Source organism: Scyliorhinus canicula, chromosome 16 (assembly GCF_902713615.1).
Source record: "Scyliorhinus canicula chromosome 16, sScyCan1.1, whole genome shotgun sequence".
Taxonomy (NCBI): Eukaryota; Metazoa; Chordata; class Chondrichthyes; order Carcharhiniformes; family Scyliorhinidae; genus Scyliorhinus; species Scyliorhinus canicula.
The window spans coordinates 119645929-119673789 of record NC_052161.1 but is presented as its reverse complement, the minus strand read 5'-3'; the positions used below and the strand labels follow the sequence as shown (position 1 = coordinate 119673789).

General features: G+C 45.6%; 1 protein-coding gene across 3 annotated transcripts in view; it reads left to right on the top strand.

Annotated features, from left to right (window-relative positions):
* Positions 1-27661, top strand: part of pusl1 (pseudouridine synthase like 1) — a 101613-nt gene extending 73952 nt beyond the window's left edge. For 2 of the 3 annotated variants that reach the window (XM_038773456.1, XM_038773455.1), the window contains exons 6-8: positions 13093-13147; positions 22508-22670; positions 26063-27661. In XM_038773456.1, the coding sequence (XP_038629384.1) occupies positions 13093-13147; positions 22508-22670; positions 26063-26094 (250 nt within the window). In that variant the 3' untranslated portion in view covers positions 26095-27661. The remainder of the gene's footprint in view (positions 1-13092; positions 13148-22507; positions 22671-26062) is intronic. The other variant, XM_038773457.1, reaches the window with a different exon arrangement.
* The last annotated feature ends 200 nt before the right edge of the window (positions 27662-27861 follow it).

The following is a 27861-nucleotide window of genomic DNA, read 5'->3' as shown; positions in this document are numbered from 1 at the left end:
TCTGCTACCTCAGACGAGTATTGGGCATCACCTGGCAAAGCAGAGTGCCAAAAATGGAAGACCACCAACGTACAGGCATCTGTTTGCCCTCTTGTGGCAGCAGTGACTCCGTTGGCTGAGTCAGGTGAGCCAAATGGATGATGGCAGCATCGCCAAAGGCATGCTCTGTGGCGGGTTTGCTATCAGCAATATCCGCTATTACCCATGTCTGCGACACAGGGATGTCTACAGAGAGACTTCAACTTGAACAGTATCGAAGCCGATGCCTGGGAAGTCCTCGCTGCTGACTGGACTACCTAGGGATGAGAAGTCGGGAAGGACATGGAAAAAACAAAATGGCCAAATGGCAGAAAAGACAACCCACCAGAAGGAACAAACATCAGCCAACCTTGGGCCAGGCAGAACCTTCACAAAGACTGCAAGAGTTCAAGAAGGCTGCTTACCTCAACTCCTCAAGGGCAATAAACACTGGCTTAGCCATGACCATCTGCAACTCAAGGGTGAATACAAAAAGTGTATATTTTGTGTGCATCTACCTTAAAAGACAAGTACATTTTTGCACAGAAAGCAACAGAGACTGAGGCAGCACCTTCAGTTAGACACAACTGGATGGTTTCCAGTGATAATGTAAGCACGGATTTTCTGTCATTTTCAGTTTGCACGGTTCTGCATAAAGCTCTGATAAATTCATCGCCATTTACTCTCTAATAGAGCAAAGTGCAGAGCCCACCACTTAGCTCAATCTCCGTTTCGCACCATGTCTTGCGGTTTATTTAATGGCATCAATTCTTTTTTTTTTGCACTAATGGCAATCATCTGTCCTAGGCATCTGTTGCACTCCATTAAATGTTGGCAGTGAGTTAAAAGGCAACAATTAAATGGAATGTTTTTTGGCTCAATGGGTCTGTGTACCACATTTTTCCAGCATTTTTTTGTTCTCCTTCCCCAATTCCGCTAATCACATGAGGTGACCCCAAACCTCCACCAGTACCACGCTTTCTCTTTACTTTCCCTTTGTCTTCACCAAATTGTCTTGCTCCTGGTGGTTGCCATGGGCACTGGCCACTCTCCATACCTCACCCCTGCGTTGGCTTCCTCTGAGTACAGGCTGTGTGTGTCGGCAGGTTTATTAGACTGTTAGGGGGAGATAGGAGGAACTGCTTAAATCCAGACTCCTTAAAATACCCGCACATGATACTTCCTTTTCAGAGTTACTTGGTATTGATGAGGAATGGAAATGTGCTGAATTTTTCACATTCAGGAACGTTGGGGGCATCTTGTTTTCACAGTTTCTGGCACCTGAAATTTTATTTTTATAAATCTTTTTTAAAATTTTAAAATTAACTTAAAGTACCCAATTCTTTTTTTAGCACTGTTGCTTCACAGCGCCAGGGTCCCAAGTTCAATTCCCGGCTTGGGTCACTGTCGTATTGAATCTGCACGTTCTCCCCGTGTCTGCGTGGGTTTCCTCCAGGTGCTCCGGTTTCCTCCCACAGGCCCCAAAAGACACGCTGTTAGGTAATTTGGATATTCTGAATTCTCCCTCTGTGTACCCAAACAGGCGCCGGAATGAGGCAACTAGGGGCTTTTCACAGTAACTTCATTGCAGTGTTAATGTAAGCCTATTGTGGGGGCAGCACGGTGGCGCCGAGTTCCCGGGTTCAATCCCGGCTCTGGGTCACTGTCCCTGTGGAGTTTGCACATTCTCCCTGTATTTGCGTGGGTTTCACCCCCACAACCCAAAGATGTGCAGGGTAGGTGGATGGAACACACAAAATTGACCCTTAATTGTAAAAAATTAATTGGGTACTCTAAATTTATTTTAATAAAATGTAAGCCTATTGTGACAATAAAGGCAATAAAGATTGTGTAGATTAATTCCATAAAACCATAAGATATATGAGCAGAATCAGGGTATTTGGCCCATCGAGTCTGCTCCGCCATTCAATTATGGCTGATATGTTTATCATCCCCATTCTCCTGCCTTCTCCCTGTAACCCCTGATCCCTTTATTAATCATGAACTTATCTATCTCTGTCTTAAAGACACTCTGTGATTTGGACTCCACAGCCTTCTGCAGCGATGAGTACCACAGATTGACCACCACCTGGCTGAAGAAATTCCTTCTATCTCTGTTTTAAAGGATCTTCCCTTCAGTCTGAGGCTGTGCCCTCGGATTCTAGTTTCTCCTACCAGTGGAAACATCCTTTCCACGTCCACTCTATCTAGGCCTCTCAGTATTCTGGGTTTCAACAAGATCCCCCCCCATATCTTTCTAAACTCCATTGAGTACAGATCCAGAGTCCTCAAAAGCTCCCCATATGAAAAGCTCTTTTGTGAACCTCCTCTGGATCCTTTCCAAGGCCGGCACATCCTTCCTTAGATACAAGGCCCAAAACTGCTCACAATATTCCAAATGGGGTCTGACTAGAGGCGTATACAGCCCCATCAGTACATCTCTGCTCTTGTAACCTAGACCCCTTGAATGCTAACATTGCATTTGCCTTCCTAACTACCAACTGAACCTGCCCATTGACCTTAAGAGAATCCTGAACTAGGACTCCTAAGTCCCTTCATGCTACTGATTTCCGAAGCCATTTCCAATTTAGAAAATAGTCTATGCCTCTATTCTTCCTTCCAAAGCGCACAACCTCACACTTTTCCACATTGTATTCCATCTGCCTACTCTCCTACCTTGTCCAGGTTCTTCTGCAGCCTCCCTGCTTCCTCAACACTACCTGTCCTTCGACATGTCTTTATGTCATCTGTAAACTTAGCAACAATGCCCTCAGTTCCTTCCTCCAAATCGTTAATGTATACCGTGAATAGTTGTGGTTCCAACACTGACCCCCTATGGAACACCACCAGTCACAGGCTACCATCCTGAAAAAGACCCCTTTATCCCCATTCCCTGCCTTCTGCCAGTCAGCCAATTCTCTATCCATGCCAATATCTTGCCCCTAACACCATGGGCTCTTATCTTATTTAGCAGCCTCCTCTATGGCCTTCTAGAAATCCAAACAGATCATGTCCACTGGTTTTCCTTTGTCGAACTCCTTGTACCTTCTCAAAGAATTCTAATAGATTTGTCAGGCATGACCTCCCCTTGATGAATCCGTGCTGAGTCAGTGCTATTTTACCATGCACTTCCAAGTTCTCCGCAGTCTCATCCTTAATAATGGACTTTAAAATCTTACAAACAACTGAAGTCAGGGTAACCGGCCTAAAATTTCCCATCCTCTGCCTCCCTTCGCTCTTAAAGAGGGGTGTTGCAGTAGCCATTTTCCTGTCTTCCGGGGCCCATCCAGTTCCACTGATTCCTCAAAGATCACCATCAATGCCTCCACAATCTCCTCAGCTATCTCCTTTAGAACACTGGGGTGTTGTCCATCTGGTCCATGTAATTTATCCACCTTCAGACCTTTCAGTTTCCCCAGCGCCTTCTCCTTAGTGATGGAAGCTACACTCACCTCTGACTCTCTTGAAGTTCTGGTATGCCACTGGTGTCTTCCACTGTGAAAACTGATGCAAAGTACCAATTCAGTTCCTCTGCCATTTCTTTGTTCCCTATTACTACTTCTCCAGCCCCAATTTCCAGTTGTCCAATGTACATTCTTGTGAGCACTGCTGCCTCACTGGCTCCGAGGACCCGGGTTCCACCCTGGCCCCAGGTCACTGTCAGTGTGGAGTGTGCACATTCTCCCCGTGTTTGCGTTGGTCTCACCCCACATCCCAAAGACGTGCAGGGTAAATGGATTGGCCACGCTAAATTGCCCCTTAATTGGAAAATAAAAAATTGGGCACTTTAATTTTTTTTTAAAAGAGCACATATTGAGTCTGAGCCACTTTATACACGAGTGAACCTCCAGAGTAAGCCATATGCATTATTTTCTTGGAACGGAAACACCACAGTGTATATAATGCAGGTGTCCCAGCCTTTCGGGCTGGAAGATGGAATTATTTTGCAAAATGAAATGTGGGGTCAGTTACAGTTCATCAGAACTGACAGGTAAACTAACAATTTGGAGTCTATTTTTCAAGAGACAGAGCTGTGATATAGCATCTTAGATGTATTTAGAATGTCGGAAAAATCTGAGTGGTGGAGTTGGAAATTGTACACATCTTAATTGTAGGAATTAATGAAAAGCATAGTTTCCTATAATTACACCTAGCTCAGAGCTGTTCAGTGTTATGATTTAATGGCACACTGAAATCTCTAGAGAAAGTGAGATTTTGAACACATATTGTGTGTGCGTGGGCGTATTTTTATTTGATTCCTGGGATGTGGGTGTCACTGGCTGGGCCAGGTTTTATTGCCCATCCCTAATTGCCCTGATGGTGAGCCGCTGCCTTGAATCATTGCAGTCCATGTGGTGTAGCTTCAGCCATAGCACTGTTAGAAAGGGAGTTCCAGGATTTTAATCTAATGCGATGATGTCAGGATGATGTGTAACTCGTGGGGCGAGGAGGGGGTTAGAGCTTGGAGGTGGCCATGTTCCCCTGTGCCCGCTGCCCTTGTCCTTCTATATGGTGGAGGTCTCAGATTTGGGAGGAGGTGTTAGAACCATGGAATTCCTACAGCATAGAAAGAGGTCAGAGGGCCCATCGAGTCTGCAGCAACCCTTTGAAAGAGCACCCGACCTAGGCCCACTCTATCCCCATAACCCCACGCGTCCCTGGACACTGAGGGGCAATTTAGCATGGCCAATCCACCTAACCTGCACGCTTTTGAACTGAGAGAGGAAACCGGAGCACCCGGAGGAAACCCAAGCAAACACGGGGGGCAAGTGCAAGTCACCCCACAGTCACCCATGGCCGGAATTAAACCCGGGTAACCACTGTGCCACCGTGCTGCCCCTGTTGAAGGAACCTTGGCGAGTTGCTGGGGTGTGCATGTGTGTATGTATGCAAAAATAATTTGGATTGGTAAGCTTAAAACTCCTTTAAAGGTGACCACCCAATGCTCTTCAACTCTTTTTTCAGGTCTTACATTCCTTTTACTGTGACAGCTGTCAGAAAAGCTTCGAGTGCATTTTTCCACATCGCTGTCAGAATAAACACATGGTGCATCAGCGAGGCTGATCCATGACTGAGCAGGAAAGGCTTTATTTTTCATTTGGCATTCGCAGCTCTAAATGGTATTGTGATCCTTGACGGCATGATGTGTAAGTTTGTGGACTTAACACAGTGACCAGGGTAGGATTTACTCCAGATGAAACCTATAGAAAGGAGATTATTTAACTGGACAGCAGCAGGAGGCTAATTCTACCCAATATCACTGAGCTGGGGAACAGTGGAAATCAGCTTGGTTAGATAATGGCTTTGCAGTGATCGGCACAGTCGTGTTGGCATTGGTGATGATGTGATCAAGCCTGACGGAGACTGCGACAATTGTTGATATCAGCTCTTGGGTTTCACAGGTAAATTTGGGCTAGAGAGAGGGCAGCTGGCCCTCATCAAAGCACAATTTAATGAGCACAGGCTCATTAGTGAAGGGGAAATGTATGGATGCAGGAGAATGTTGGCTTTCATTTGAGGAGAAGCTCACACTCGCATTTCCCACAATAAGCTGCTTCAGCCCTGCCTCTTTGTCTCTCATATTCAGTCCATAAGCCCTTTAGATGCAGGAGCATAAGTAGGCCACTCGGCCCATCGAGTCTGCACTGCCATTCAATGGGTTCATGGCTGATCTGATCTAATCCTCAACTCCACTTTCCCGTCTTATTACCATAGCCCTTAATTTTCTTACTGATGAAGGATCTGTCCATCTCAGCCTTGAACACACTTAACGGCCCAACCGCCACAGCCCTCTGTGGTAAGGAATTCCACAGATTCACTACCCTCTGAAATAACTCCAAAGTCCCTTTGTGCTACCCTCTACAGAAATTCCTCCTCACCTGTGTTAAATGGCAACCCCTTACTCTGAGCTTATGCCCTCTGGTCCTAGACTCTCCCACAAGAGGAAACATCCTCTCCGCACCTACCCTGTCAAACCCCCTGAGAATCCTTTTTGTCTCAATGAGGTCACCTCTCATTCTTCTAAACTCCAATGAGTGCAGGCCCAACCTCCTCAACAACTCCTCATAGAACATTCCTCCATACCCAAGATCAACCTAGTGAACCTCCTCTGGACTGCCCCCAATACTAGTATATCTTTCCTTAGATAAAGGGACTAAAACTGTTCACAGTATTCCAGGTGTCACCTAACTAGTGCCTTGGTTTAACAAGACTCCCTTATTTTTATACTCCATTCCTTTTGAAATAAAGGCCAACATTCCATTTGCCTTCCTGATTACCTGCTGAACTTGCGAGCTTTTTGTGATTTATTCACAAAGATCCCCAAATCCCTCTGTACTGCTGCTTTCTGCAGTCTTTCTCCATTTAAATAATATTCAGCTCCTTTATTCTTCCTACCAAAGCGCAGAACTTCACATTTTCCAACATTATATTCGATCTGCCACGTTTTTACCCACTCACATAACCTGTCCATATCCTCACCACTTGCCTTCCCATCTATATTTGTGTCATCAACAAACTTCCCAATGACAGATATTAAGCTAACTGGCCCAAGGTTACTTGTTTTTCCTCTCCCTCCTTTTTTGAATAAAGATGTTACATCGGCAGTTTTCCAATCCTCTGGGACTTTTCCAGAATTTACGGATTCTTGGAAGATTACTAGCATTGCATCTGCTATCTCTGTAGCTACATCCTTTAATATCCTGGGATACAACCCATCAGGTCCAGAGGACTGATCAGCTTTTAGCCCCATTAGTTTCCCCGGTACATTTTCTCCAAATGATTGTTATGTATCTATTTCCTCCCCCTTTCATAGAATAGAATTTACAGTGCAGAAGGAGGCCATTTGGCCCATCAAGTCTGCACCGTTCCCACACTTCCAACCCATCCCAGCAACCCAACCCAACCCTTTTGGACACAGAGGGCAATTTAGCATAGCCAATGCACCTAACCTGCACATCTTTGGACTGGGAGGAAACCGGAAAAACCCGGAGGAAACCCACGCAGATACGGGAAGAATGTGCAGACTCCGCACAGACAGTGACCCAAGCCAGGAATCGAACTTGGGACCCTGGAGCTGTTATGCAACTGTGCCAACCACTATACTATCGCACTGCCCACCTTCTGCCCCTTGATAATTTACTTTTGGAATGTTATTAGTGTCTTCCACCGTGAAGACTGATGCAATGTATTTGTTTAACTCCTTTTTTGATTTGATTTATTATTGTCACGTATTAGTATACAGTGAAAAGTATTGTTTCTTGCATGCTGTACAAACAATGCATACCGTACATAGGGAAGGAAGAAGAGACTGCAGAATATAATGTTACAGTTATAGCAAGGTGTAGAGAAGAGATCAACTTAATACGAGGTAGGTCCATTCAAAAGTCTGATGGCAGTAGGGAAGAAGCTGTTCTTGAGTCAGTTGGTACGTGACCTCAAACTTTGGTATCTTTTTCCTGACAGAAGAAGGTGGAAGAGAGTATGTCTGGGGTCCTCTGCCATTTCATGATTCCCCATTATTATTTCTCCAGTCCCGTTCTCCAGCGGACCTGCGTTCACTTTTTATATTTTTAAAGAAACACTTGCTGCCTGCTTTGATATGACTTGCTAGTTTACCCTCATTGTCATTTCACGCGTTCAGAAATAAGCACCAGTATCTGCTGCTGTTATAATTAACATATTTGAATTATCGGGTTAATTCTCTCACTGCAGATTGATGCCACAAGTGTAGAAAATGCTGCACTCGTTTTGGCAAAAGTGATGAGCCAACAGAATTAAACTAAAGGGGGTTTTCCTGCGGGTCATATAGTAGTGGCCTAGAGATCCTGAGAGAACAGTAACACAATATCAGGCCATACTGCCAGGGAATATACATGCTCAGCGCAGAAGAGTTTTAGATATTTAAAACAGGCTTATTCTGCCGTTACAATTTCTAAAGCACGTTCCTGTACCTTTCAAAATGATTTGCAGAGGCGGAATTGGTTAGATTACTGGAGCTGGACTATCTTGAATAAATTAAGGTACACTCACTCATTTAAAGGAGGAAGAAGGCTTTGAGAAGCAGGTGGGAAATATTGCAAAGCCAAGAGAATGTTATGTTTTTTCGGTCAAACTAAACTTGAAGAGTGTTGTATCATTAATTTCAGTGGTATTCGTTTTGAAGCCCAGAGGGAATCTATAATGGCTGTCAGCACAGGAAAAATGTTGGTTAAAAATAAATTGGCCGCAAGTGAGAGATAACTCACAACAGACATACTTCAAAGGGGAAACCACAGTGAGTTCAAAAGCCAGGTGGGATCTACCTGAGATAGTCCATCTGAGGAATAGAGTTTTCTTCCCACCAACCAAGTGTTGGCCCAGCTTTGGATGCTCATCAGCACCCCTTTTAATACAGACTGTGAAGCTAACCTCTGTGAGGGTGCCTCGGGCAGCACACACCATTCCTTTATTCTGCTCTTCAGCCAAATGCAAGTTTGACAGGATGGAAATCCAGGCTGGTACCCCCAGGAGTGCTGAGAGAGTGCTGCACAGTCAGGGATGTCCTTCAAGGGCTCATCATCCTGATCAGGTGGATGTAAAAGATCCCACACCACTATTTTGAAGACGAGCAGGGGAGTTATCCCCCCCCCCCCCCCCCCCCCCCCCCCACCACCACCACCACCACCACCACTTAGTGTGGTACTCATATCTCTGAATCAGAGGTCCCCACTGTAGGACTTGAGAAGAGCTGTTAGTTTGGGACACACTGGAGAGCTGAGGCAATGCTTTAATATCAGAGTTTTAGGCTGGGATTCTCCGTTGCGAGTCAGTCCCGCTGCCCCTGCTCATGAGGACGGAGAATTTGGCGTGCCCTTCGCTGGCTGCTACCCCCCCCCCCCCCCCACCCCTGTCACTTGTCAATGGGACTTCCCATTGAAAGTACCCCATGCCGTCGGTAAAACCGCAGGCGTGGGTCTGCCTGTACCAGGTTGGTCCCATTCTGACCTGGGACCCTTTGTCCCTGCCATAGGGCCCTATCTTTGTGGCCTTGTTATTGGCCCCCTGTTGTCTCACCCGGCTGTTTCTGTTCTCCCCACCCCTCCCCTCCCTTCCCTCCCCTCCCCTTCCCTCCCCTCTCCCTCCCTCCCCCTCTCCCTTCCTTCCCCTCTCCCTTCCTTCCCCTCTTCTCCCTTCTTCCCCCCAAAAAAAGGCATTGGCTATGAAGTGCTTTGGACATTCTGCATTGGGATCTACAGTCAAGGTGCAATTGGAAGCATTAAAGGTCCCAGCAACAATCCTGAACAGATACTTGTGCATTGCAGAGCGGGAAATAGTTAGGCAAGAGCATGTTACAAAAAAGACTCCTTTCCAATTAATGAATTCACTTTCTAAATTTGGCTCTCTGCAGAGAAAGTTATTTTCAATTCTTAAGTCTTTAACTTAGCTATGGCTGGGCCGCTGCCAATGCCCAGTCAAATGCCACTCTCTGGCAGCAAGGAGGACTGGCACTTCAGTTACTCTTTTACAGGAATGGAACGCTCATGAATTTGGGGGGGGGGGGGGGGGGGGGGGGGGGGGGTAGAGAGATGATGAGGAGCCCAAAGCCACAGGCAGGAATCGTCATAGAGTTTCCTGGTTTGTAACTCATTCCGGTTCGCTCACCTGAGTCGCTGGCCTTAAGGGGCTGTTTAGCACAGGACTAAATCGCTGGCTTTGAAGGCAGGCCAGCAGCACGGTTCAATTCCCGTAGCAGCCTCCCCGAACAGGCGCCGGAATGTGGCGACTAGGGGCCTTTCACAGTAACTTCATTTGAAGCCTACTTGTGACAATAAGCGATTTTCATTTCAATTTTAATTTCATTTCATTTCTTATGTAAGAATTTATGATGCGTTATTCCATGATGGAATGGCATTGCTGCCACATCCAAGCCCTGCCTTCCTCCACATGGGCATTTTCCAAACCGGGCCAAGTTACTCTGCGCTGATTGAATACTTACCACAAAACACCAGGACCAGTGGCCCACCCCTGTCTTAGCTATGATTATGACTGATCAAGAATATGGGTTCTTCTGGTCTAATTGCTGAACTCCACACAAGACAGTACAGCTAAAAGCTGAGGGAGCTGCAGAATCCTATTTTATTGCCTATAATTAAAATTAAGGCAGAACAGCAGGAAATATATTTATTTTCAATCCCTTTATTTTTTTTCAAGAAGGAACACAGGTTTTTCCCCCCCTAAGTAGCTCAGGGGAAAAGTGGCACTTTTTTCCAGCAAGACACAAATGCTGACATTTGCCTCCCATTCCATGCACCATTTGGCCTTCTAACGCAGGGCTAATCGCCTTGGCTAGGCACAAGTAGTCTGATAAAACACTCATAGTTGGCAGGGACAGGAAGCAAAGCCCCTCAGTCAGACGCACAGGAGCTGCGAACAGCAAATAAGCAGCGTTTTGGGTCCTTGGGGAGGAGCAGCTTCCTGTACAGCAGCGTCCTGTGGAATAAAGCAATTGATTGCAGAAACGAAGGCAGAATCTGGAGAAAAGGCCCTCCCTGTCTTTGGACATCTTTCACCGATTCCACGCAGCTTCTCCAGATCACAGCTCCCCAGTGAAAGCCTGCTCAGTTCAGTGTTTTGCTTTGTGTGTTATGAGTGTTACCAAGGACTTGATCTGCATCCGAACTGTGCAGTTTTTGGAATGTTGTGCTTAGAAATGACTTTCCTTTTCAAAATAAAAACGATAAACCAGAAATCTGACATCTTACAGCATTGTCTTTCGAATCAGAATTTAAGCTGCCTGTTCAGTTTTGGGCAGTGCAAAATGCGGCATTTTACTCAACTTTGTTTTGACATGATTCGCACGTGAGGGACGAAAAACTGTGTTGGTGTGATTTCAGACTATATACAGCTTTCTGCCTGCATTTTGAAGGGGGAGTAGACATGAAGCTTCTGTTAGCCCACTGGTTTATATGTACAATTGTTTCTCCTCCTTTATCCTCAAAGCCCGTACAGTATTTTGAAGGCAGCGGCTCAGACCAGCCCATAATCTGACTTCCCTTTCTGGCATATATTCTGTTGTTCTTAGTGGTTATGGCACGCTCTGCCAGACCCTGTGTGGTGAGAAATGAGCTCTTGACGTATTTGATACAGAACAAAAATCCAAGGTCACACATATGCAGTTGCGAATAATTAAAAAAAAAACTTTAGTGTACCCACTTCATTTTTTCCAATTAAGGGGCAATTTAGCGTGGCCAATCCACATACCCTGCACATCTTTGGGTTGTGGTGGCGAAACCCACGCACGCACGGGGAGAATGTGCAAACTCCACACGGACAGTGACCCAGAGCTGGGATCGAACCTGGCTAACCACTGCGCCACTGTGCTGCCCGGTTGCGAATAATTTTGGGAGTTAGAAGAAAATGCACAGGCCCAGAAACATCACCATTGTTTTTCTGGATATCTGCTTCCTCATGGCTTAGCCCATCGATGAAGCAGACTAGCTAATCAGTACAAGCGGCTGTTGAATCCAATCATTCCTGCTGTCTTCCATCCCAAATCTCTCCCCCCCCAACCCCCCACCATTCTCCCATCGCTGTGTCACAAATTATTCCCTGCCTGGAATGCCAGTCACTGAGGCCTAGCGTTCCGTGTGAGCCTGCCAGCTTGTGAGTCCGAGTACTCCTATCTCTCAGTAAACCTCTGTGAGAAGCTTACCAAGCTGCTCTTAAGTCTCCTTTGTCTTATGATGTGGAGATCAAGGAATGATCTTTTCAGTAAATTTTTACGAGGAAGCAAAGACACCACGATGAGAACTCCAAATACAATCTCCCTGTCCAGCCCCACGTCATACTTTGAACCTTTTTAAGGTGCAGCACTAACTTCAGTTGATGGTTATAAAGCACAGTGGGTGTTGGGAAGGAGAGGGCCCATGCCCTTCTATCCTCTCCTTCAGCCAGGAATGTGAAGCCACTACGAGGGGAATCACAAACCGCACAGCATTGCATACCAACGAAGACATGAAGAGATCAGCTGCTCGATCAAGCCTGCCGACCAGTAATGTTACAGCTCAGCTTCATTATGTTCCCCAACCACAGAATCTCCACCGAGAGGGAAGGGAACAGATTTTTAAAAAACTCATGATCAATTCAGGTAGAGAAAAATTTCTGAAAGTTTTTTTCTCTGAACTCCAAAGGTAATTAGAACAAGTCCCAGGAGACTATACCAACGATATCCCAACAACACTCATCCAGCTGACGTTTTACTAGTTAATTCTGAGCATTGATTCCAAAGATGTTCCATGATGGAACTTGCATGCATAAATTAACATTTTAAAATAAAATACATTACTGAAGGGGATATCTATTTTAACAATCTCTTCGGAGGTGTGTTAAGCCACCTTTATCATTTGTAAGCAAGTTGCATCAGGATAACTTGTATTTAAGTCCATCTTATTTTCATCTTAGCTTGTTCCCAATTTGAGGATGGGTATAAATGCTGGTCCAGCAATGCCTCAATTTAAAAATTCTCCCTCTTGTTTTTAAATCCGTCCATGGCCTCGCCTCTCCCTATCTATGACCGGCCCGACAATTCTCCAAGATCTCCTCTAACTCCTACTTCATCAGTTATCTCAATTTGAATCAAGCCATCGTTGGTGGCTGTGTCTTCTGTAGCCTGAACCCTCAGCTCTGGAATTCCACCCTTAAAAGTCTGCACCTCTTCTTTTCCCACCTTTAAGATACTCTTTTGACCCAAGTTTTGGCTTGGTTCCAAATTTTGATTGGAAATGAATCCTGTGAAGTGTTTTGTGATTACGTTATGAACTCTATAGAACTGCAAATTAATGTCAGTGCAGTGAGGCACTGGGATTGCCCCGGTGATTGAAGCCTTAATTTCAAGATGGCAATCTTACAAGCCAAAGAGGTTGATAAAACATTCTCAAAAATAGCCAAGGCACCAACTGGCCCAGCAGGATATGGACATCAAATTGCTAAGCTTGTCTCAAGTACATTTATCAAGAGTTCGAAGTTCAGACAATATTACTTATTGATATCCTGAGTTGAAAAACTGACACGCTTTTTTGTCTCACTTGACCTTAGCCACCTGGAATTCTGGGAGCTGACCTTCAGGAGCAGGTCCTTCCTCTACAAACAGGTGAGTGCGGATTGCAAGCAGCCTGAAATATTGCTGAATAAAAATAATAATCAGTCATGCAAGGTAACTTTCATGCAATGTAAGTTTGTTGTTCCTTTTAATATTTGGTAGATAATTGATTCCATCTTGAGGGGTGTAAAAATTAAAAGCTTCGATAACATGCCTGCTTTTTTCAGCAATACTAAAATGTAATAATGAGTTTTTTTTTAATCTCAAAGAACTAAATTTATCTGCATTTGTACAATTCCTTATCCCATCTCTTGCTGCAATAATCCGTCTGGGTCCTTCCCTCGTACCTGCTCTTTCTAGGAATCAAAGAGGCAGCCTCTTGCTGTTCAAAAGAGGAAGAATCTGAGAGCTCATGGACCCTTGTAGAGCTGTATAAATAAACAACTTTAATCCTCCCTTTGAAGCTGCCTGGACCTGTCAATCAAAATGATTTTAAAAGGCAATGGTCAGTGAAATTAGAACAGTACAGCACAGAACAGGCCCTTCGGCCCTCGATGTTGTGCCGAGCAATGATCACCCTACTCAAACTCACGTATCCACCCTATACCCGTAACCCAACAACTCCCCCTTAACCTTACTTTTTAGGACACTACGGGCAATTTAGCATGGCCAATCCACCTAACCCACACATCTGTGGACTGTGGGAGGAAACCGGAGCACCCGGAGGAAACCCACGCACACACGGGGAGGACGTGCAGACTCCGCACAGACAGTGACCCAGCCGGGAACCGAACCTGGGACCCTGGAGCTGTGAAGCATTGATGCTAACCACTATGCTACCGTGCTGCCCCCAAGAACACTGGTTTAACACACCCTCACTCCACTCACACACAGTTTAACACACACTTGCACTCACTGCACTCACACAGTTGAATGCACTCGCACTCCACTCAGTTTTGAAAAAATTATTATTTAAACACGGCCAGGATTGAACCCGGGTCCTCGCACCGTGAGGCAGCAGTGCTACCCACTGTGCCACCCTGACTTATAGGGTTGGCACTGCCAAGGGATGGCGTCTGAAAGGAGGAACCAGGTGCTGAGGGGACCCTGGCCAGGGATTGGGATGGGGGGGGGGGGGCTTTGCCAGCTGTCTAGGAGGGGCATTGCAGCAGTATTCTGACATCATTGTGCCCTTTACAAATGGTGCCCCGATCTCTGAGGAGCGAGACCTGTCAGAGAGATTAGGTCCGTACCTCTCAGGTCAAGCGAAAACCCCGATTTGCCATTGAAGGGCACAGAAACCCTGATCCTAGGTAAAAGATTTTCTCAATGCCATTGGATGGCACGTCGAGTTTGCTGCTCGCGCAAGCAGGAAACACTCCGGGTTTCCTGCTGCCAGGAGCACTTTGTCTCCGATCGGGAGAATTGCGGTCAATATCTCAGCTATGATTGCAATACTCTCCAATGTATTTTGCAATATTCCTGCCTTCACAAACCAGAAGATATCAGTAGAATTTAGCGTCATGTTGATAACAAGTGATATTAGCCATATTTGGAAAGACTTGTATTTACATAACATTTTATCACAGTTCCCAGAAACAATCTGCTTCACGTACAATTAAGCACTTTCTGGAGTGTAATGAATGTTGACAGCTAGACAAACTCCGCCATTGTTTTTCACACACAGAAAATCACACAACCAGTAATAAGATAATTGACCAGTTAATTTGGTTCTTCATGTTGGCTGAGGGTTGAATGTTGGACCAGGACGCACTGATTACCACCCATTCTCAGTCTGTCGGCATAAAAATCAAACTCCCTGTTCCTCTTTGAATCGAGGTCACTTAATATTCAGATGAGCAGTCAGGTTCCTGATTTAACCTTTAATCTGGGCGACAGCACAACCAACAGTGCAGCAGACCCCAGTACTGCACAAGAGTGTCAGCAGGAGTTTGGAGTGATACATTTGTTGGCAGGGAGCGTGCAGTGTTTGACGTCAGCTCTACTCATGTGCATGTTGCTATATTTATCTGTGTTAAATCACATCTGCCACTAACGAGTCCATCGCCCCAGTGAATCTAGATCTACTTGTAATCTAGTTTTAGCATCCAAGATCCAATCAACCATATAAATCTTTGTGTTATCCACCACATAGTCCTCACGCTGCCTTTATTCCTTTATCATTGATAAAGGACAGAGCAATGGGCCTGACACCGATCGTTGCCCCAGTATGTAAGGTCCCCATGCTGCCAACAACATCAACCTTCTGATGAAGGGTTTGAGTTTTCAACCAGCTCCTGATTCAGTCCAGGAGCTGCCTGCCAATCCCACACGACCCGGCCGATTGTGTGGCACCTTATTAAAGGACTTTCGAATGACCAGGTTCACAATGTCATCCAACTGATCTTCATCCCCTGGCTTAGTAACTTCCTTAAAAATTCTCAAGCTGTTTTGGGGGGACATGACCCCAATTAGTGTTCAGCCAGATTTTACTTGAGGCTGTTCTTTCCACAGTGATGCCGATGAGCTTCAGTTGCCTGAAACTGTAAACAGTCTCAGCCCTATCTCCATACTACTTCCTATTAATTTAAAAGTGCGATCAAACAATGCAGCTGTAACACAGCAAAGCATCTGGAAATGGGGAAAGGTCACTGACAAAACTGAACAAAACACCCACAGAAAGACTGGACACAGATGGACTTTATCGTCTTCTGCAGTTCCCTACCCGAAGCCAGGTCAGACCCACATCGCCATGGCCTCTGCCCCAGGTAGGAGATTCTAATTTTGATCCCTGGCATGTGCTGCCTTCCTTGATCAATTGCGATGGTCATTGTGGTGCTATAATTGGTCTTGGTGTTACCATACAATTAGAGAATGGCTACATCATCGAAAGAGGCCTTTCAGCCTGTTCTGTCCAGACTGACTCTCTGTACGAGCTGCTCAGCCAGGCCCACTCTTTTGCCTTTAACCCAGACAGGTCCCAAACCAAACTAAGCCAAAACAGGAACCAACCCCGATCTGATCCACGCCGGCCTCCCAGGAAGTCCCAGTTTCTGTCGCAACATGCTCTTTAAATGCATATAATAATGTGGGGCTACAAATAGATAGAGGATCCAACATTCTTTCCATCACCTGGCTGACCAGGAATCTCTCCTGCTCTTCCTGCCTGCCATTAGCATGGGTTGATTGCATTACAAAAACAACTTCCTTGGCCCATCAAGACCTGGAGTGGGACACAAACCTGCATCGTCTGGCTCAGAGGTAGGGACCCTACCCCACTGAGCCACCTGACGACCCATGTGCTTTATCACTGGCATAAAGTGTGTTAGCTGTGAAATCACAAGGTTTTCTGCAGATTCTGGCACTGTATTTCAGAAAATATGCAGTGATAAAGAATGTTCTGCTGGGTGGGAGTGGGTTGTGTGTTGGGTCCGTGGTGTCAACCACTGGCATTGAATCACAGAATCATAGAATCCCTACTGTACAGAAGGTGGCCATTCAGCCCATTGAGCACCGCCACTCCAAAAGAGCCTGCCTCGACCCAATACCCCATCCTATCCCCGTAACCCACTTAACCTTTGAACACTAAGGGGCAATTTAGCATGGCCAATCCACCTAACCTGTACATCTTTGGACTTGAGTAGATGGATAAATAGTAGGTGCCATGACATAAAGAGCACAGATCAATGGGCTGGTATTTTGTGGCAGTTTGAGAAGTGTCTGTGAACAAGGTCTTAATTCCCTCAGCCAACCATTTTCCCCCTGTTCTTCTGAGAGGACTGGCCATTGATTCGGCAATGACGTTCAGCATGCCCCCCGATACTTCACCGAGATAGTAATTTGCTCGGATGTTTCACAACAGAAACCAGCCTTCCAGCAGGGATTAAGAAAAGATCACAAGTGGGAGCCCAGGCTGGTTTTTCCCATTACAGCCGAGATGGGAATGAGGGACTTCAGTCACCTGGCGGGATTGGGCATGTTCTCCTCAGAGAAGAGAAGGTTCTGAGGAGATTTGATAGAGGTGTTCAAAGTCATGAGGGGTCTGGGCATAGCAGTTTCCATCGAGGGAAGAGTTGAGAACTATAGGCCGCACTGATTTAGGGTGATTGGCAAAAGAACCAGAGGCGACATGAGGAAAAACATTCCTAAGCAAGAGTGTCCAGGATCAGGAATGCACCGCCTGAGAATATTGTGGAGGCAGATTCAATTGGGCTTTCAGTGGGGAATTGAAGAATTATGTGGAGAGTAAAAGATTTGCAGGTCTATAGGGAAAAGGCTGTGGAGAGGGCCTAGCTGAGTGACTCTTACGGAGAGTCAGTACAGACAGTACAGCCAACAGACCTCCTGTGCTGTAGCCATTCAATAATTCTAATAATCTTTATTGTCACAAGTAGGCTTACATTAACACTGCAATTAAGTTACAGTGAAAAGCTCCTAGTCGCCACATTCCAGCGCTTGTTCGGGTACACAGAGGGAGAATTCAGAATGTCCAAATTACCTACTCGCGTCTTTCGGGACTTGTGGGAAGAAACCGGAGCACCCGGGGGAAATCCACGCAGACACAGGGAGAACGTGCAGACTCTGCACAGACTGTGACCCAAGCGGGAATCGAACCTGGGACCCTGGAGCTGTGAAGCAACAGTGCTACCCACTGTGCTACTGTGCCACCCGATAATATTGAGACCAATTGTAGCATCATAATGAGTCCTTGTATGTGATCAAGTAAGACAGCCTAGGCCAGGGATCAAAACTGGACTCGTGCTGCTCCTGATGGCTCAGCTCTCACTAGTTATTTCACTTACAATCTGAGTTAGTAGGAGTGCAGTGGTTTTAGTTTTGGGTCATTTCTGCTATTTTAACCTGAATGACTGGATTTACTGTAGACAGTCTGACTACTGTTGGGGAGCTAGCATTCTGCTGTTCACCAGTGCTTCCCAGTGTATACACAATATGCTGCGATATATCTCACAGTAAGGTAAGTGGCAGTTCACCTCTGTGATCAGGCAGGCTAAATTCCTGGCCGTAAGACCAACTCTGTGGGGAAGGCTGGAGGTGAGAAAGTGCCGGCCAGACCAGCCAAGGAGAGCAGTGAGATGCTCAAAGAGCCACGCTGCACATATGGTCAATCCTTAAACAGACTGGGGCTTCACGGCTTTAATGCTGAGAGGAAAAGCATTGTTTGGCATGAAAGAGGAAAGCCAGAGAGGAATTCCTTTTGAGGTCAGAGGAAATGGTAAAGCTGAAAATGTCGTTCAGGGGAGGAGGGTTCACGCTGGAGTTACCCAGCATGGTGCAAAAGCAGGAGTACAGCTCAACAGATATCAGACAGCATGTTGGAATGTGTTGTGGATGGTTGCAAAAACTAGGTTCTAGGCAGTTGCTGTACCTCAATATGAAGGAAATTGATTAAGTTATATATGCCTTGGTTCGACCTGTCACCTTTTGCCACACGCCTTAGCTGCAGCAACTTCTCTGTGACTCACTCCGAATCCATCCAAATTCAGGTGGCTTAGCTGAGGGACTGGGGTCCCTAACAAGTAAATAAACCTTTAGGCCAGCAACTTTAATCCTGTAGAAACCGAGCAGCACCTCCAATGGTGCATTAACTGCAGCGAGTAGCAAGTGCTGTGAAGTGTCCAGACCTTCCCTGTCATGTTCCCTGTGTTAGGTGATGGTGACTGTGGACAGTGTTTAACGTACACTGTGATCAATGGCAAACCAAACGCATTCACCCATCAAGACACAAAACCCATGACAGAAAGCTCACAGAGACCTCTGGTGGCTGTACCTGGGAGTTTGACTGAGCACACAGGGCAAATACATTTATTAAACATCATTTTATTAAACACTCTACATTTTGGTGAAGGAGAGCAGTGAGGTCTTGCTGCAACTGCACAGGACTTCGGCGAGACTACACCTAGAGTGTGGTGTGCAGTTCTGATCCCCATAGCTAAGAAAGGATATGTTGCATTGGAGCGGATACAGCAAAGGTTCACCAGATTGGTCGCTGGGCCGAGATGATCTGGAGATGCCGGCGTTGGACTGGGGTGGGCACTGTAAGAAGTCTTACAACACCAGATTAAAGTCACCTGAGGAAGGAGCTGCGCTCCGAAAGCTAGTGATTCGAAACAAACCTGTTGGACTTTAACCTGGTGTTGTAAGACTTATTACTGTGCCTGGGAAGAGAGGCTGAGGAAACTAGGCCGATATTCTCTGGCATTTGTAAGAATGGAAGGTGGTCCCATCGAAACCTTCACACTTTTGGAGGGGCTCGGGTTTCCTCTGGCTGGGGAATCTAGAACACAGGGGCACAATCTCAGGATAAGGGGTCGATGATTTGGGACTGAGATGACAAGAAATTTCTTCACACACGGGTTGAGAAACTTTGGAATTCTTTACCCCAGAGGGTTTTTTGGCATTTATCATTGGATATATTTAAGGCTGGGACAGACTGACTTTTGGCCCCTCAGCGAATCAAGGAAAATGGGGAGTGGGAATCAAGGAAAATGGGGAGTATGCGGGAAGTAGATTTCAAATCAAAGACCAGCTATGATCCTATTGACTGACAAAGCAAGCTTGGCCACCATATTGTCTAAATCTAATTCTTATGTTCTCATCAAAATAACTGGTCATTTATGTCATTTCTGGGCAGCGTGGTGGCACAGTGGTTAGCACTGCTGCCTCACGCCACCGAGGACCCAGGTTTGGCCCCAGCCCCGGGTCACTGTCCCTGTGGAGTTTGCATATACCCCCTGTGTCTGCTTAGGTCTCACCCCCCACAACCCAAAGATGTGCAGGGCAGGTGAATTGGCCAAGCTAATTGCCCCCCTTATTTGAAACAAAAAATCTAATTGGATACTCTAAATTTATTTTTTAAATTTCAAAATGTATGTCTTTATTGGTATTGGACCATCCAGTGGCAAACTCAGTTGCTGCGTTTGCCCAGATTCCCACTCTGCCCACTCTTACGTGTCTGTCAAAGTGCCGCCAGTGCGAAACCTACTTGCAGAATTCCGGCTTTTGTATTTGAATAGTGCCTTTCACATCCTCAGAATTCCCGTTGGGAATACAGTGCTAGACTTCTGCTCCCCGCCCCACCTCATCGCAACATGCTTGATTCCAGATGGCTCAAACCTGAATGCTGCCCTGCTCCATTGCTGTTCTACTGAGGCATCCACAGGAAGGTACCTTTGAGCAATAATAATGCAGAAGGAGGCCATTCGGCCCATCAAGTCTGCACTGCTTGCTAACATTTCCATTGAATAAGCCCATGCGCATTGATCTATGTTCAGGATCTTATGAACCCCCTACTTATTTGCTTGAAATTGGTGACTTCTTTGTCACCAAACACTTCTGAGAAAAGAAATGGAAGAGACTCGGCAGGCCCGTTGTGATCAGTGTGTAAACATTGTGGTTTCACAGTTCAGTCAACACAAGACACTATTCTGACATTGTTTATCTGCTGATGTATCATTGCTGATCAAGACCGAAGCCTTTGGTCCTTGCCACATCCTTAGTCAATGACTACAATTCTCTCCCTAGCCACGATCTAATAATGATAACCTTTTATTGTCACAAGTATGAAGTTACTGTGAAACGCCCCTAGTCACCACATCCGGCGCCTGTTCGGGTAAGCCTGTACGGGAATTGAACCCGCGCTGCTGGCTTTGTTCTGCATCACATACCAGCAATCTAGCCCACTGAGCTATCTGCAGTTGAACCAGATTGTTTGGTGTTGTATCTGGCCCTGAAATAAGCTTCCAACCACAAGTGTCATCACCAAGACGGCCGACTTCCAACTCCATTGCATTGCCTTACTCAAGCCAAGCCTCAACTCATCTATCCCATTATGACCTCTAGAGTTGACCATTTTAACACTCTCCTGGCTGGCTTCCAATCTTCTACCTTGCATTAACTTGAACTCATCCAAAACTCATCCAAAATGGTCAATCTTGTTTTCAAATCCCATCATCGCCTTCCCTCTCTCTCTGCAACCTTCCTCAGTCCTACCGGCCTCTGAGAATTCTTCTGATTCTGGCCTCTTGCTTCTCACTTCTCTTTTCCTCTTTTCAGACGATCGTTAAATACCAACTCCTTTGACCAAGCTTTAGATCCTAACATTTCCTCAGGGCTCACGTTTGTTTGAGCACACTCCTTGTGAAGCACCTTGAATTGGTTGCTTTCATTAATAGCTGCTCTTTAAATGCACGTTATTGAAGTAGTTGTTTTAGCCAATACAACTGACTCTTGTGGTTGAGGTTTCCTCCATTCAGAGAAATTGGTGACAGAAGGATGTGACTGTACAAAGCCAGTGGGCTTAATTGTTCGACTTGCGTCAAGTGACGCTAGAGCAGAACTGTATTTCCTGCTATTGAGATTCAAGGTTCATTCACACAAACCACTGTACAAGCATTGCAAATATCGTACTGTCAACCAAAACCAGGCAGCTGCAGATTAATCCCATGAACACCTTTGCTGCAGCATTGTGGGCTGCAAGATTTACAAAAAAATACTATCGTTTGTACAATTTATGAGGATTATCATAAAACCACAAGACATAGGAGCAGAATTAGGCCATACGGCCCATCGAGTCTGCTCTGCCATTCAATCATGGCTGATATGTTTCTCATCCCCATTCTCCTGGCTTATCCCCATAACCCTGATCCCCTTATTAATCTGAACCTGTCTCTGTCTTAAAGACACTCAGTGATTTAGCCTCCACAGTCTTCTGCAGCAGAGTTCCCAGATTCACCACCCTCTGACTGAAGAAATTCCTCCTCCTCTCACTATTAAACGATCGTCCTTTCAGTCTGAGGCTCTGCCCTTGGTTTCTAGTTTCTTCTACTAGTGGAAACATCCTCTCCACATCCACTCTATCCAGGCCACTCAGTATCTTGTAAGTTTCAATAAGATCCCCCCTCATCCTTCTAAACTCCAACAAGTACATCATGACCGTCATTTTGTGTTTTGCCACCTTAATTTCCATTTGTGTTAACTTTCACAGATGATAATTAGAAACTAGGACTGGGCAGAGAACTCCTTACATGAAAGGGTTAAGGGAGAATACTGTTTTCAGACTGTCACTGGATGGCATGTGGTTTACTGTTCCATTTAGATATTGGTGTAACGTCTGTTCTTGGATCCTTGATTGGGATGTTGGGTTACCGTGGGCTGCTCTCAGTTGCTGTCTGGTGGCTGGTTACAGAACAGGACTGAAAGAAGCATAAGAGCAGGCCTGCTGCCTTGACTGGCAAAAATAGTTTCTGGAAGAGCACAGGCTGCAGACAAAAGAAGAAATATCTGACCAATAAAAGAAAGTGGAACTAATAATGCTCCACTGCGGTAGAGTCCTTAAGCTGTGAAACCTTGTCATGGGAGAAGGAGTTTTTTAAAAGCATGCTTTTGTTCCAGGTGAGGAGAATGACAGGTGCTCTGGTTGCTGTTGGACAGGGCAAGCTAATGCCCCGACATATAGCGGATCTGTTAGAGATGCGGGATTCCAGGGCCTACCCACACAACATTATCGCCCCGCCTGATGGCCTGTTTTTGAAGAATGTGGAATATGATGCAAAGGGTAAGAAGCTAGAACATTAAACAGGTGATGGTTGTGTGATTCCTCATTTTTGATTGTGAGAGAAACCTGGGCACAATAAACATGCTCACGTACACGTGCACGCATGTTTACTCACAGTCATGTACACTCTCGTACACACAATCAATACAGGCGCACTCGTACATTCACGGTCATGTACATTCACACTTGTACACACATTCATGTACATGCGGCATGGTAGCATAGTGGTTAGCACTGTTGCTTCACAACGCCAGGGTCCCGGCTTCGGTCACTGTGAGGAGTCTGCATGTTCTCCCTGTGTTTGCGTGGGTTTCCTCCGGGTGCTCCGGTTTCCCCCCACAAGTCCCAAAAGATGTGCTGTTAGGTGAACTGGGCATTCTGAATTCTCCCTCAGTGTACCCGAACAGGCGCCGGAGTGAGGCGACTAGGGGATTTTCACAGTAACTTTATTGCAGACTTAATATTAGTCTACTTGTGACAATAATAAAGATTATTATTATTACTCATGTTTACATGCATTTGTTTGCATACACTCATTTATACTCACAATCAGGTACAGGCACGTACATGGCCAGAACTCTCTGGCTGGTGGCACACCCCCACCCGCTGGGTTCCCGACAGTGTGGGATGACTTCAATGGGAAATTCCATTGACAAGTGGTGGGAAGAGAGAATCCCGGTGCCAGTGAACGGCACGCTGCCAAGAAACACACAGCTGGGAGCCGGAGAATCCCGCCCCATATATACAGGCACACTCACAGACATATTCACACACATGTACAGATATACTCATGTGAGCACACACACACAAATAAAATATACATACAGATATATAAACACTCAAACATTCTCACACATACAGCCACTTGCATTCATACATACAGACATACACGCTCATATCTACAAACACACAGATATACACTCATATATACAGGCACGCAAATACACACATATAATACTCATTATTCACTCCTATACAGATACACGATTACTCTCATGTACAAACACTTATTCTCACACATGCACACCTACTTATACAGGCACAGACACACACATGCACAGAAACTCATATTCCATCAGTCACACAGACATATTCAGGCATAAGACACATACAAACTCTCTTACATATGATGTGCATGCTGATTCACACACATAAACATACATGGAGACACACAATTTGTTCACGTATACCCTCTATGACTCTATATTTGTAAACATAAAATTGTCGCTAATAAATCCAATAGGAAATTCAAGTGAAAGTTCTTTATCCAGAGAATGGTGAGAATTCTCCAGAGAATGGTGGAACTCCCTCCCACAAGGAGCAGTTGCGATGAATAGTCTGGATGGATTTAAGGAGTTAATGAGTGAGGAAGGAATAGAAGATATTCTAATAGGGTTAGAGGAAGAGGGGTGGGAGGAGACCTATGTGGAGCATAATGCAGAATAATCTATTGGACCAAATGGTCTGTTTCTGTGCTGAATACTTCTTGTAACTCTTCCTGCTCTGACCGAGGTTATTCATCAAGGCCCTGCCTTCTCCACCTTGCCCCTCGCCTGAGGTGTGGTGACCCTTAGGTTAAATCACCACCAGTCAGCTCTCCCCCTCAAAGGGGAAAGCAGCCTATGGTCATCTGGGACTATGGGAACTTTACTTACTTATCTCTCTAGAAGTTTATACAATTACAAGTATGGATACAAACAAACATTTATGTTTGTGTGCGTGCAAATATGTACACACATTCACAGACATATATACAAACATGCACGCATTCGTGCAAATATACATATACACACACACTCTAATTTAAATAGGGTGGACCAAACAAGCAGTTTGGTGGATTCCTTAGTTGGTAAATCCCGGTAACTAACTTTGCCCAAAGAGTGACACAAAAGAACACAAAGGAGAGAAAGTCAAAGTTATTGAAATGGTTTTACAAAATAAAAAAATGAAACCAGGTTTTACTTGCTCAACTCAGTCAGTCAGTCATTATAAAGAGTCGCCGAGTGGCTCAATTGGTGAATGATCCACATAGAATTGGAAGGGTCTGTCCTTTCCCTCTGTTAAATTAGCCAGTGTGACTGCTGGACTTAGGCTCCCTGGGTTAAGAAAGGAAAAGTTCACCCAAACTCCTGCTGGGAAGTGGACTTGTGCAGCTGTCTCGATGGGAGGGGCTCAGTTGTGATGCAATGACCTGCTGAGCATTAGCAGCTTGGCTTCCAATTGAAGACCTGCTGCTCTGGCAAAGGAAACTGTGAAACAGGAACCTTAGCACTGCTGCCTCACAACGCCAGGGACCCGGGTTCGATTCCGACCTGGGTGACCGTCTGTGTGGAGTTTGCACATCCTCCCCGCGTTTGACTCTTTGATAAAGAGTTTTGACAAAAAAATCAGATTTGACGAAGAGTCATCAAGACTCGAAACGTTAGCTCCTCCCCACAGATGCTGTCAGACCTGCTGAGATTGTTTAGTTTTCTGTTTTTGTCGCCCCGTGTCTGCGAGGGTTTCCTCCGGGTGCTCCGGTTCCCTCCCACAGTCCAAAGTCGTGCAGGTTAGGTGGGGTTATGAGGTTACTGGGATAGGGCGGGGAGTGGGGCGATGTAGAGTGCTCTTGAAGAGAATTGGTGCAGACTCGATGGGCTGAATGGCTTCCTTCTGCAATGTAGGAATTCTATGGTTTTAAGTTTCAATGCCAGCTTCTACAGGACTGGACCCAGCATGCGTCAATGCCAGCTCCTGCAGCACTGGACCCAGCATGCGTCAATGCCAGCTCCTGCAGCACTGGACCCAGCATGCGTCAATGCCAGCTCCTGCAGCACTGGACCCCTGCAAGGGCCAGGTCTCCTAGAATGGAACGGCGTAATATTTTTAAATGGGCAAAATTGAACCAAAGTCAAAAAGGTTGGACTATGGAGTGTTTGTTGTTTATTGGTGCTCTACCATGCTCTCAGCTCTCCCAAAGGGGAACAATAATATCACAACAGGAATTATTTTGTTGGCTAGTCCTCTAATTTGTTTACACTCCATCCTACAAACTGTATTGATGTTTTGAGGGAAGGGACAACTCGGTTTAGATTGTATGTTATTCTTTGCCTTCTATGTACTGCTTCACATTAAGTGGTTTGCGCACAACCTCTCCAATTGAAACCGCTGATTAAACAACAAACTCAGCACTGTCCATGTGCAAAGCATATTTGTCTTGCATGTTAATAGAGGTTGAGGTTTGCCAGCAGTCTAGGCTCTGTTATGTATGCCAGATGTTACAGCTGTGAGTCTTAAACAGATGTCAATGAATGCGTTTCTCTAGCAATCAAATCTTGAGGGCCCCCAGAGGCTTAATTGTGAATTGTCATGGCAACTGTACAAGAAAAACTGCTTTTTGTTTTGCTTTACAGATCTTGAAGTGCAGGAAAATGTAATTCAGTGATTGCGGATGGGTTTGTAGACTCAGCACAAACTCTTGGAAGAGGCTCTAGGCTCCAAAGCCTGTTGAAGCAAAGAAAAAGGGGGGAAAAAAGACAGACTTGCAAATATTTTGCATTTTTCACAACCACGGGATATCTCGAAGAACCCGACAGCCAAAGAAGTATTTGTGAAGTGTAGTCACTGTTGTAATGTCGGAAACGTGGCAGCCAATTTATACGCAGCAACTCCCACAATTAGCGATGTGATAATGTGCAGATAATCTGTATTTTCTTTGTGCTGTTGATTGGCTCTGGCACTGGGGAGAACCCGCCCTCCTCAGGTGTCATCGGGTCTTTCAAACCACCTGAGAGAGCAGATGGGACCTTAGTGTAGCATCACTTCGAAAAGACGGCATCCCTGACTATGCAGCACTCCCTCAGCACTGCACTGGAGTGTCAGCCTAGATTTATTTGTGCTCGAACCCATGAACCTCTGTAGGATTAGAATCCCCTCCAGCCGGGCTTTATGAAAAAAAAAAACCACAGACGCAACATGAAATACACACAGAAGCAAGCTGTACTGTCCACCGCTAGCTTTCAAAGCATTCCAAGATCCAAACCGAACCGATGCTATGAAGGTCATCTTCACAACAATGACACAAAATGGCTGCCATCGGACAACCCAGTTAAGGAAGCTGGGGAGCCAATCATAACAAATGGCCCCAGACAACAGCTATCATACAAACAACAATGATTCAGAAGAAATAGAACTTGTCACATACCTATCAGACAGGGAGCCAGGGCTGTCTCACCTGTATAGGTCCATTGTTTTGGTTGTGGAAACAACACCAACGATGAATGGTCGGTATGGACCAAGGCATGTAACAGACTATGGAGATGCAAAGGCTGCTAAGCACTAACCATCCGGCAGGATGACTTTAGTAAATATGTCCACTATTCAGCGCAATGTCTTCGGGAAATGTGTTTTTGATATTTCCGATAAGGATTGTAATAAAAGGTCAAGACCGTGGGCTCTGGCTGTGCAGCTGAAGGAGAGTCAGGGCTGTTCACCTTGACTCATGCGGACTTTCAACGGGCAGACCAACCATGTTGGGGATTGTTGGTGTTTTCAGCCATATTGTGGTGATATTGGCCTGAAGGTTTTGGACTGTGGTCAAGAAAGGGGGTCAGGAACGGTCAACCTGACTCACGGACCTACAATCTTTGCTGGAAGGACCAACCATGTGGGGAGTTGTAATTTATCAATCAAATCCGACAGATATTGGGGCAGAGGTTTAAGATCATGTAAGGGTAACAATCAAATTCTAAAGGGTTGAATTGAGGATGATTGTGGGCACAAGGTTGGGATTTTTTATTGTGGGTTTTTTTCAGTAGAGGTTTTTTAATAAGTCATGGGGTTTTAAAAATACGTTTATGGGCAAGTCAAGGTTAAATTGTGGAGGGAAGGGCGGCACAGTGGTGCAGTGGTTAGCACTGCTACCTCACCTTGCTGAGGTCCCAGGTTCGATCCTGGCTCTGGGTCACTGTTCGTGTGGAGTTTGCACATTCTCCCCGTGTCTGCTTGGGTCTCGCCCCCACAACCCAGAAATGTGCAGAGTAGATGAACTGACCATGCTAAATTGCCCCTTAATTGGAAAACAAAAAGAATTGGGTACTCTAAAAAAAAATGTTTTAATAAATAAGTTGTGGAGGGAATTAAATCAGGCTGACCAATTAAGTGTTGTATAGTGTTATTTACGCTAGTTAGGCCGTTGGGAGTGTTTTATCAA